We start from the raw sequence: 12672 nt of genomic DNA, 5'->3' as shown, positions 1-12672 counted from the left end.
CCCCCTTCACCAACTCAACAACTGGGTGAAGAAGAGGACAACATGGTCCCGGACGCGCAGGTCTCGACACCGGTGCCCACACCACAGCCGGTACTGAGGCGATCACGGCAGAAGCTCAAGGCCCCCTACAGACTTGACCTTTAAGACCACTTCACCTCCGCCAGATTATTTTTTTAAACAAGGGGTGAATGTGGTAAACCACTGTGTTGCATTGTGTTGTGTTCTACATGCCTGGGCTTGACCTGGCTGGCTCCGCCTGTGGCTCCTCCCCTCGGGCTCATGTATAAAGGTGGCTAGTCTCCGCCTCTGCCCCAGTTCGGGACCAGAGGCCAGCTGTTTAGTGTATTAAAGCCTGTTACATTCATCACTCGTCGTGTGCTTATTGAAGGCATATCACGTCTACAGGAGCGGGCCAGTCGCACCGCAAACTGTTTGACTCCTGAAGCGGTTATTTTCAGCCTCTCCTGCTATTTACCAGCCTCTTTGCTCTCAAGGTCTGAGAATCGTGCCCAACTTTTAGTGATTGGCATATTTGTACATGAGATTCTTTTGTACCTCTCACCCACCCAGATTAGTACCTTCCAAGTATTAAGTGACTTCCCTATTCTTCCTACAAAATATACCACCTCACATTTATGTTTTGAACTTTATTTGTCAATTATTTAACCATTCTGCAAGTTTATTGATATCTTCTTGTAATCTGATGCGGTCCTCTCCAGTACTTACTCACCTCCACAATTTGGCATCAATTTGAAATTAAGATTTGTTTTATTCCAAATACCATTTGGTTAATGTAAATTACGAGCAGCAGTGGTCCCAGCACTCATCCTTGTAGTCTGCCACTTCCTACTTTTATGAATAAATACCTTTTACTCCCAATTACTGTTTTCTGTCTTGTAGCGAGCTAACAATTTGTTCTGCCACTTGACCCGATTCCACATTCTCTGACCTTTTTTATTAGTCTACTATGGGGCATCTTTTCGGAGGCCTTTTGAAAATCCAGACAAATTTCATCCACTGCATTACCATGCCTCCACGGTCTCGTGTTAATGCCTCAAAAAATTCAGTAAAGTTGGTCAGTCAAAAATGTTCATTATTATGCGTTCTCTAGTTGTCCTTCTGTTGTCTTTTGGGCGAGATTCGTTTATTTTTCCAACCACCCATATTGTCTCACTGGTCTATAATTTCCTGGAGATGTTCTAACACCCTTAAACACAGGAATTACAAATACATTTTCTTATGAATTATTAAATAAGAGCAGTATTGTCTCTGCTATCCCTTCCCTGGATTCTTTGTCTCTTATTTATTTATTTCAAACTCTCACAAATATAATAAGTATGTTTATCTTTCCAAATGTCAACTTTTCAAAATGAGCTAATGTTAACATCAGTGTGGTTGACATTCACACCGCTGCCTCTGTCCCACCCTGACTGCTGGAGGGAGGGCAGGACTGCGGCGGCGCGCTGTTTCTTTTCGGGGGCGGGTGAGAGGTCACACATCCGGGTAGAACCGCGCTGCCACGTCTGGTTCCTGTGCCTCAACATCCGGGAGTTTGGGCACCTCGAGCCGCAGTCACCGGTTTACCTTTCTCATCCGTCTGCCGAGAGCGTCGGTGGCGGCCTCCGCTCCCCGAGTCACCCCCACCGCCCGGCTCGCTACTCCCTCCCTCCCACACCCCCCCGCAGGCAAGACCAGTCCGAGCCGACATGTGGGCCAGGCTGTTGCTGCAGCTGCTGTGGGCCCAGCTCCTGGTGCCGCTCGTCCGCGGCTCCGAGCTCACCTTCGAGTTACCCGACAACGCCAAGCAATGTTTCTACGAGGACATCGTGCAAGGCACCAAATGCACACTGGAGTTCCAGGTAAGGCCCTGGAGGGAGAGTAGTGGAGGTAAGGGGATGTGATGGATAGAGTGGGGGAAGGGGGCAGTCGAGGTGTTTGGAGGGTGGGGGGAGGTGGTGTCTGGATGCACTATGAACATTTGACACGTATTTCACATCAGTATTCATTGTAATAGTGACAGTTGCTGGAACTGGTACAGTGCAAGTGTCTGCTCTTGTGCCACTGATATCTGAGCATTTGATTATTTGCCACCTCGGGTGACATTTGAACCAGAGTTGATCTTGTAATCACACCTGCACCATCACTTAAGCACCTGCTTCCATTTCTGTAGCACTGGCTGACTCTGCTTCTGCCTTAAGCTTGTCTGCTGCTGAATCCTCATCTATGCCTTGGTTACCTCCAAACTGGACTATTGCACTGCAATCATAACCTCTCCTGTTCCATCATCTGAACATCAGGTCATCTAACAAAGATCTGCTGCTTGTACTCTGACAAGTCCTGTTTACCCATCACCCTAAGCTTACTGACCTACATTGACTCCTGGTTAAGCAATGCTTCAATTTTAAAATCATTATCCTTGTTTTCAAATACCTCCATGATCTTGTGATTCTGCGGCCACCACCTGTAATCATCTCCAGCTCCACAAACCTTAAAGGTGTCTGCTTCTCGAATTCTGAACATCCTAATGCTGTGATAGTGGAGTCGGACACTTTAGGAACTTTCAAGAGGTTATTGGATAAGCACATGGAGCACACCAGAATGACAGGGAGTGGGATAGCTTGATCATGGTTTCGGACAAGGCTCGGCACAACATCGAGGGCCGAAGGACCTGTTCTGTGCTGTTCTGTTCTCTATGTTTTAATCATTCCACCTTTTGTGGCTATGCCTTCAGCTGCCAGGGCCCTAAGTTCTCAAATTTCCTCCCCAAACCGGTCTGCCTCTTTCCTGCTTTAAGATGCTCCTGAAAACTGACGTCTGATCATCTTTGCTAATATCTCCCTATGAGGTTCATAATCACATTTTATTTATAATGCTGCTTAGGACATTTTACTATGTTAACAATACTACATAAATACTAATTGTTCCTGCTCCTCAGTCAAATGTGTGAATTGCGATGTGGGGCTTATTTGTTCTTGGCAGCACTGAGAAGAAGCTGTTGTACAAGGAGGGTCAAATCTACAGCACTTGGATGCATCTAATAGGAAAATTGCATTTCTGAAATCAAGTATAGTGTATTGCTATTGCTTTTAACTATTGTGTTATCAGAGTCATATCAGTTCAAATTAAGTAGTTTCTGATCTCCAAGAGAACTTAATTGTGGGGGACGCAATTAGACAATAGTTAACCTTGTTAATTTACAGAAAATTGGGAATAAAATTCTATCCGAACAAGAAGGGCTTGTTTGAGGTGGGATGCTTCCAATGTGGTGGTGATCTGCATTGTCCCTTTTTCCATAATGTCATTGAGACACCCACTGCTGATAGTTTATTTCCGTTTTTATCAGTTACTTTTCATGAACCTTTCAGCTATGCTTTGTGTAATTTTGAATGCTTGGTATTTTATTTTGATACCAGTGGTTGAATTGAATAGCTTTTAAAATCACATTTTGAGCTGATGCTGATGATGTGACAATGCTGTAAATAGTCTAAAAGTAAAGGAACATGATTATAGCTGCATGCTATGGATTTGTGCAACATTCAACACTTTCTTACAGAGCTGGAGTTGAGAGCCTAATATGATCATCTTGTAGATAAGGCAGATTTTCTGAAAACTATCAATAAAGCATGAGATTGATCTGCACACATGATTTTTGTATTAGGAAAACATTATACTTGAAAAATATTGGGATGTCTAAATCCAATTCCTAATTAAGTGCAATGGATCCATTGCTCAAACTTACCATAATTCATAAATTTTCAGTCTTAACAGCCCATTACAATAATTTGTACTTGTGTATTACATGTTGTATTTGACATTGTTACCTAATATTAGTGCAATCACGTACGGTTTTTCACATTGGTATAATACATTTTGCACAATGTATAGAATGTGGCATGCAAAGAAAAATGTAATTGTACAAAAATTCATGTTTAATTTCATATACCGCCAAGATTGGATCATTTGTCTTGAAACATATATTTTGTATTTGCATTGAATGGGTCCCTAACTTCCTCTCACGAACCTGATTTAACTGAAACAAAAGCAAAACACTTGGTGCAGAAAATCTAAGAATTAAAACAGAAAATGCTAGCAACATTCCGGTCAAGCAGTGTCTGTAGGGAGAAAAGCAGAGTTAATGTTTTAGTGCCATCAGAAGGATTAACACTGTTTACCTCTCCACAGATGGATGCTGGTTGTCCTGCTGAATATTTCCATCATTTTCTGACTCAACAAAAAAATGTGTTCTGGTAGTGAGATCTATGAGTTGGTGAAACCTTTTCTTTGTAGTTCTTTTAGGTGAAAATTTGATGCATTTTGTGTTTACTTTTTTTGTTAGTTTAAAACATGTGAATATTGTAGATCGTAAATTGTTTAAACTCTTGTATGTTTAACAGGTCATTACGGGTGGTCATTATGATGTGGACTGTCGGTTGGAAGATGCTGATGGTGCAGTTTTGTACAAAGAGATGAAAAAACAGTACGACAGTTTCACCTTCACAGCTGCTAAAAATGGAACTTATAAGTTCTGTTTCAGCAACGAGTTTTCCACCTTCACACACAAAACCGTGTATTTCGATTTCCAGGTTGGAGACGACCCTCCTTTGTTTCCCAATGAAAGCAGAGTCTCGGCACTGACTCAGGTACCAGAGCATAGGATTCATGCAAATTTTTAATAGATTCCATTTCAGGTGGAATGTAGAGTAATGGTCTTTAAGATTTAGCAACACACATATTTGCTTTCAATTTGACCTGTTATAAAGTTCAAAAATACTGCCAAATTTAACTATTAGTGATGAAAATAAATTTTGATTTGACAGCCAACCTCGTACTACAAAATGCAAGTGCAATAATTTTAAAATCAAGTTAGATAACTCATGCATCATCCTCGCATGTAACATTCCATAACGAGCAATACTAATTTTGGCCTTTTTTTTTATAGAATGTATTTTATTCCAAACGTATATAAAAGGTTACAAAACATAAACAATTTGGGGAACAAACTCCCCAACACACAACTATACAGTTTGTGCACATTTTTCGTTTTTTCAACCCGCAACCAACAGCTCCTCAAACATGGCCACGAACATCCTACCTTGCCTCAAAGCCCTCCGCTGAACCCCTTCATTTGTACTTAATCTTTTCCAACCAATCAAAGAAAGTCATACAGGACCCCAAACAAGCTGCCACCCTCGGTAGCGTTGCTGACCGCCACTCCAGCAGAATTCTTTGCCGGGCAATCAGAGAGGCGAAGGCTACAACATCGCCCCCAGCCCACCCCTTCTATCAGCTCCGGCTTCTCCAATATCCCGAGTATCGTCATCGATGGGCCTGACTCAACCTTCACCCCCCACTATTCTTGTTAGCGCCGCAAACACTCACGCCCAAAATCTCCCCAACGTTTCACAGACCCAGAATATATGAACTCGCTTGTCCTCACCCACACTTCGCACACTCGTCTGTCACTCCCTGGAAAAACCCATTCATTCTTGCCTGAGTCATATGTACCCTGTGTACCACCTTAAACTGTATCAGGCTCATCCTTGCGCACTAGGTGGTCGCATTTACCCTTCATAGTGCCTCACTCCATACTCCCCAGTTTATCTCTCCTCTCGGTTTCCACTTCTCCTTAATCTACACCACCTGCTCGCCTCCCTGCTCACCCAGCCACCCGTATATGTCTCCGATCGTGCCCTCCCCTTCCACCTCTGGAATCGGCAGTCACTCCAACAGGGTGTACCTCGGCAACTCTTTACAAACTTTCCGTGCAAAGTTCCTTACCTGCAGGTACCTAAACTCACTTCCTCTCGGGAGCTCTACCCTCTCCTCCAGTTCCTCAAAACTGGCAAACCCTTCTTCCAGGTACAAAATCCCTCACCGAAACCAGCCCTCTTCTCTCCACTTTCTATGCGTGCCATCTATCCCCCATGACTCAAATCCGTGTTTTTCGCACAATGGTGTTAACACCGACACCCGCTCTATCAGAATGTCTAATTCACCAAGCATGTGTTTCGGGACTCATGGGAGGAAAACGGAGAAACCAGAGGAAACCCACACAGACACGTGGTGAATGTGCCGACTCTGCACAGACAGTGACCTAAGCCGGGAATCGAACCCGGGTCCCTGGCGCTGTGAAGCCACAGTGCTAACCATTGTGCTGCTGTGCCGTGGTAATAAATTCTACAGGCTGACCTTTCTGAGTGAAGAAAATTCTTCTAATCTACCCCGTATCCTCAGACTGTGATCCTTGGATCTGGACATACCCACCATTGGGAACATCCTTTCTGCATCTACCCTGTCCAGTCCTGTTAGAATTTTGTACGTTTATATGAGATCCCCCCCCCCCCCCCATTCTTCTGAACTTCAGTGAATACAATCCTAATCGATTCAATCTCTCCTTGTACGAGTCCTGCCATCCCACGAATCAGTCTGGTAAACCTTCGCTGTTTTCCCTCTGTAGCTAGAACATCCTTCCTCGGATAAGGAGACCAAAACTGCATACACTGTTCCAAGCGTGGCCTCCCCAAGCCCCTGTATAATTGCTGCAAGACATCACTGCTCCTGTACTCAAATCCTCTTGCAATGAAGGCCGGCATACCATTTGCCGCCTTTGCTGCCTGCTGCACCTGCATACTTACCTGCGAGGACACCCAGGTCTCGTTGCCTGTTCCACTATCCTAATTTATGGCCATTCAGATAATCTGCTGCCTTGTTTTTTGCTACAAAAGTGGATAACCTCGCATTTAACCAAATTATACTGCATCTGCCATTCATTTGCCCACTCGCACAACTTGTCTAAATCACACTGAAGGATGTTGAGCTAAAGAGCGCTGCTTGTAGGCCAAGAGGAACAGGAGTGTTTCCTCCAGGTCCAGAAAGTCTACCTGTAAACACCCCCCATCTCCTTGTTTTTTTTCTGCCCAATTCACAAAACATAAGCCATTAAGCTAAAACTCCCATGTTGCTCAATACTCTTTGCTCCTAACCTATTAAATGTGCGGGCCCTTGTGTTCTTTGTAGTTTCAAAATAAAACTGCTTTGGAACATTTTGAATTATCTCACCAATAAGCATGTGATCCTTTGAATTTGTTTATTTGGCAATATTTTCAGTTCAGTTAAATTTTCAAAAGTAATTAAGTTCTTGGCTTGCGAAAATAGACATGTTTTTAACCTTATTCTCCCAAGCATCTTAAAAGCATTTCCTAGGGGCAGCACGGTGGTGCAGTGGTTAGCACTGCTGCCTCACGCCGCCGAGGTCTCAGGTATGATCGCGGCTCTGGGTCACTGTCCGTGCGGAGTCTGCACATTCTCCCCGTGTTTGCGTGGGTTTCATCCCCCACAACCCAAAGATGTGTAGGGTAGATGGATTGACCACGCTAAATTGCCCCTTAATTGGAAAAAATGAATTGGGTACTCTAAATTTATTTTTTAAAAAGCATTTCCTCGACAATTAGTGATTTTGCATGCAATAACTGTAATGTGTGCAAAACTTAAGTCATTAAGCATTAAAAGTAATCTTGCTTGCTAGCATAGGTCCTACAAACATGAATTAGGAGCAGGAGTAGGCCACTCAACCTGTTGAGCCTGTTCTGCCTCAGCACCTTGTTAATCAAGAATCTATCTAGCTCTGTCTTAAAAATAGTCAAAGATTCTGTTTCCACTGCCTTTTGTGGAAGAGAATTCCAAAGATTCGTGGTCCCAGAGAAAACAATTCTCCTCATCTGTCTTAAATGAGTGACCCCTTATTTTTAAACCGTGATATTCCAATTCCTAGTTCCAGGTTCTCCGACAAGAGATAACATCCTCTCCACATCAACCCTGCCAATACCCCTCAGGCAGGATCTTGATGAATTTGATCATGTCGCCTCTTATTCTCCTAAACTCTAGTGGATACAAACTAACCTCTCCAACCTTTCTAAATTTGACAACCCACCCTGTCTCGTAATATTCTAGTAAACCTTCTCTGAACTGTTTCTAATGCATGTACATCTTTTGTTAAATAAGGAAACCAATGCTATACTCAGTGGTGGGCAACCTGTGGCCTGTTTTGGCTCTGAGTGTGGCCCACAAGATATTTTGTTGACCGTTGCCCATGCACAGGGTTGCCGTATTCTGCTGATTTCCATCCATGTAGTTTATTTCACACCAGACGACTAAAAGTGATACCCAAGTGAAGTGAGGTGCATGCTGATTGCACACAATGACTGTGAGAGCACTCCCTCTATGTCCAAAATGTAAATATATCTTTTGTTTTTACCATTTGACGCTGATAGTTCGATTAATACATGACTGATTAAGCATTTTCTATAACTGGTTATGAACTATTCGGCGTATATTAAATGTATTTCATCTTATTTATGGGGTATGGTGAACAAGCCCGATTTGAGGGCCCACTGTCCTATGTTGCCCATTACTGCTGTACGCAATATTCGAGATGTGATCTCACCAATGCCTTATACCACTGAATCATAATCTTCCTACTTTTGTAATCAATAAATAATAGCATTCTATTGGCTTTCCTAATTGCTGGCCTGCATACTATCCTTTTGTGATTCATGAGCTAGGACACCAAGACCCTTTGCACTTCCAAGCTCTGCAATCTCTGTTATATTTGTTTATGCTTTCCTGCTTTTTTTAAAAACAGATGGAGTCAGCTTGTGTCACAATGCACGAAGCCATGAAGTCTGTGATCGATTACCAAACTCATTTCCGTTTAAGGGAGGCACAAGGCCGAAGTCGTGCTGAAGACCTCAACTCGAGGGTTGCCTTTTGGTCCATAGGAGAAGCTCTTATCTTGTTGGTTGTGAGTCTTGGCCAGGTGGTTCTCCTCCGGAGTTTCTTCTCAGACAAAAGAACCACTTCTACACGGGTTGGTTCATAACGAGTAGCCATGGCACAAGGTCTAAGCAGTACCTAATAGTTTTCAGTTCAGTGACTTGTTTGTTTGAAGATTAGGTCCAGGAAAGCTGTTAAGATTAAAATCCTTATTGAACTATTCAGCAGATCAGATATTCAAAGATTGAGATACTGTAATTTTATTAGAACTGGATGCCTAACAAATATCTGCATTATGGACTCTGTCCACTAGGGGGCAAAGCCATTGGTAATTAATTTTTCTTGGTTAAATGATTGTTAGTTCACACATCTTTTGAAACACAACAATGAGTGTATATCTTATCCCTTGCAATCATAGCAATGAAAATATGGTTCTTGGGGTATTTTCAAGACATCAAAAATAATTAAAAGCCCAATGAACCTGACTCACTGATTAGTTTGTTAGGCATCCTGGTGTTTTGAGACCTCTCTTGAACAAGCAGCAGCAGTAATCACACTGAATTGGCATATGTTGTATTTTGGTTTGTTAAAGTGATGTAACAATAGAAATATTGTGGCAATTCTTAAGCATACAGTTATTTGCATTCAGGAGCAATTTTTGTACCTTTTCCATTGGATGTGCAAACATGACAGTATTTCCGAATAAATTTAGCCAGGTTACATCGTGTAAATGTTTTGCCTGTTTTAAATACCCCTTTAGTTTAAGGTTTTCTAATACATTTATGATTACAGTGGAACAACTATTTTAAAAGGTTGGTAACCTAGAAAAATGTGCTTTTCAAGGCAAGATATTGTTTTATAATAAACTTTCTGGTCTTTTTGGTTTTGTGAAACCTTATTTGTTTTGCATACATTATTTCTTGTTTGAAATTACCGAGCGTTGAGTAAATCAAACCAGTGAGGATTAAAAGAGGAATTTGGGGTTATTGTATATGCCAGGGTGTAAATTTCTTTCTGCTTCGAAGTGTAATGGGGATAACAAATTATCCATGGCATGTTTTCACATTGGCTGAGCGAAACTGATATATTTTACTTGGGGTTTAAACCTTTATAAAACTTGTTGGTTTCTGTAATGAAAGGGCAGAAATCTGTTTTTTAAATGTAATCAACAGATGTTAAAAATAAATGCATTGACACTGTTTCACAAACTCCAAATTTTGTTGGCAGGTCAGTGGTAACCATTTCAATCAGAAAACAATTGGGGTTCTATTTTCATTGTGTTGATCTTTTGTGTTTAAGACTTGTAGCTTTAATGCTGTCCAGCTAATGATTTGTTCCCCCCCAGAAATTCCCCTATATTTAACATTAATTGCCCACTTAAGTAATCGTAAGTTTGGCCTTGCACAGTTTTTAGTACTCAGTTTGAATGATTTGTACACTAATGGATGCCTGTTGTATAGTGTAAATCCTGCAAGCTGACTTCTCAACTATAAGATCTGTTATGGCAGTACATCTGCTAGAATTACAAGCCTGATCAGTACTTCTAATAATAGTATAGTAACTTTAAAATGTGTACTTAAGAATAAGTTCTTGTGTTTAAAACTAGTTTGTTTCATTTAATTAAAAATGTTCACATTGCACTGTAAATTCTGAAACAATGAGTGCTTAATTTTATTTTGTATGAATGCAAACACAGGCTTTGTTACAAATGCATAAATTATTGAAATACAAGACATTGTATGGATACATATTGTGCATTTTGTGTTTATATCATGTCTTGTAGCTTAAACCACTAATGGATCCTATTCATTCAGTTTCATTCAGTTTTCAGGCATTGAAATGTAAACCTGCTTTGGTAAGGTTATCAGGAAATGTAAAATACAAGGTCTGTTAAATTGGACAATAAAAAATGATAAATTGTGCATCTGATTTCAGTTCTGAAAAATATTGGATACACATAGAAGTAATATATGTTATTGTGTGTGGATATATGCCAGCAGCGGGGAGTCACATCTCAGGGCAAGCGTTTATTGAAAATCGTGGACAAAAATAAATTCTACAGCAAACTTATATTTATATATAGTGCCTTTGTTGGAAAACTTCACAAGAGCGTTGTCAAATAAAATTTCACACCGAGTCACCGCAAAGATATTAGGGTAGATGACCATAAGCTTGGACAAGGTAGATTTTCAGCACTGTCTTAAAGGATGTAGTGGGGGGAGGAATTTCCTGAGCTTCGAAGTTTGGCAGCTGAAATCAAGGCTGCAAATGGTGCAGTGATTCAATCTCGGTTGCTCAAGATGCCAGAATTGAAGTCCAGATATCTGAGGGTTGTAGGGCTCAAGATTACATATATGGGGAGGGTTGAGGCCATGGATTAGGATGAGAGTTTTAAAATCTAAGCATTGCTGAGGATGGGTGGAGGGTCAACCGGTTTCTGCATGTTAGCATCCAACCAGTGGAGTTATGGAAGATGGAAGGCCACCCAGGACAACATTGATATAGTGAAGTCTAGAGGTAACAAAGGCGTGGATGATGAGGGTTTCGGGAGCAAATAAGCTCAGGCAGCAGCACACTCAGACAGTGTCATGGGGATGGAAGTAGGATGTCTTCTGTTGATGCATAAATTCAGAGTAATTGTGTTGGATAATGGATTTGTTATAATTTATTAACTCGTCATTTGCTTGGACAATACTACAATTACATTAATATAGTCCATACCCCCAACTCAAGGTCTTCCCTTCGGTCAAGGAGAATAAATCCTACAAAACACGTGCACTGTTTTCAACGTTCTTGTAACTTTTTAATTACAATTATGTACTTGGAATGATACACTGAACCATTCTCCATAACAGATAACCTTTGAAAATAAGTGTAGTATCTGCCATGCAATAATCAGTCAGCAAAAAACAAATCAAATGTACCTCTATACAATTTTCTGGCAACATTTTAAATAAAGATAATACTACACGTACCCAAATTTGTTGGTACCGAAGTATGCTTGTTTTAAACTAGTAAAGAAACAAATTGGCAGTTTATAATTTCTGGTATTCTGTTGTCGTTTGTCCATTCGTATCATATCTCAATAATACGATCACCGCTCGGTCTGTCAAACTGGTGTTTATTATCTTTTTGTTTTGTTTTATTGCCTTTACTTGCATGGATCAAGCATCAGCATCAATCTTTAGAAAAATTATTGTACAGGAAGTTGGAGAAACTTTTGCTTTCATAAGTCATCTGTATATGGTTAAAATGAGTTAATTTCTATCGCTAAAATGTTAATTGATGTACTTATGGAGGGTTCCTTTTTAATATAGAGAAATCTTTTAAATTGGATACATTTTGATGTGGCAGAGCAAAGATTAATTGCACTTGAACATAGTTTGTATGGCAACATGATTTTTGTACTTCTATTTGAAAACTGCTTTGTTCTCCACTGTATTCAATTTAATATTGTGCAAATCTGGCAGGTTATTAAATAGATTTGCTTCGTCAACTTATTTCCTTTCAAAACTGATCTAATTTCAAAAGTAGTAAAAATAGTTGTCTCTTTACTAACCAACTAGCTTGTACCCAGATGAGAAATGTAAACATTTCAAATAGCCCATGCACAAAATGTTCAGTATGCGAAAGTTAAAATTATATAACATTGGAATATAGTATCAGATTTAGTTTTAACGTTTTGGATTAGATTTTGACCTGATGTCTTCAGTCAGACAGAAACATATGATTGTGAACTGGTATTTGAATACTGCTACCATTCCCTGGATGTCGGTGACTAGAGAATAATGATAGATGCTTTCAAAAGTGGGTGGTCAGATGCTCTTGCTATTTGACTGCTCAGGAACCCAAGTGAAGAAGCACCCTAGGATTACATCTGTTTGCCTGTCAATGATGATA

General features: G+C 40.7%; 1 protein-coding gene across 1 annotated transcript; it reads left to right on the top strand.

The window, feature by feature from the left end:
* The first annotated feature begins 1523 nt into the window (after positions 1 to 1523).
* LOC140429460 (transmembrane emp24 domain-containing protein 7) lies at positions 1524 to 12272 on the top strand. The gene is made up of 3 exons (XM_072516485.1): positions 1524 to 1859; positions 4395 to 4640; positions 8642 to 12272. Exons 1-3 carry the CDS (start codon positions 1707 to 1709, stop codon positions 8876 to 8878), a joined length of 636 nt encoding a protein of 211 aa, XP_072372586.1. The 5' UTR covers positions 1524 to 1706; the 3' UTR covers positions 8879 to 12272.
* The last annotated feature ends 400 nt before the right edge of the window (positions 12273 to 12672 follow it).

The sequence above is a fragment of the Scyliorhinus torazame genome, chromosome 9 (genome assembly GCF_047496885.1).
Source record: "Scyliorhinus torazame isolate Kashiwa2021f chromosome 9, sScyTor2.1, whole genome shotgun sequence".
In the NCBI taxonomy this organism is placed as follows: Eukaryota; Metazoa; Chordata; class Chondrichthyes; order Carcharhiniformes; family Scyliorhinidae; genus Scyliorhinus; species Scyliorhinus torazame.
The sequence above is the reverse complement of the archived record's forward strand: the minus strand, read 5'-3'. Positions and strand labels throughout refer to the sequence as shown.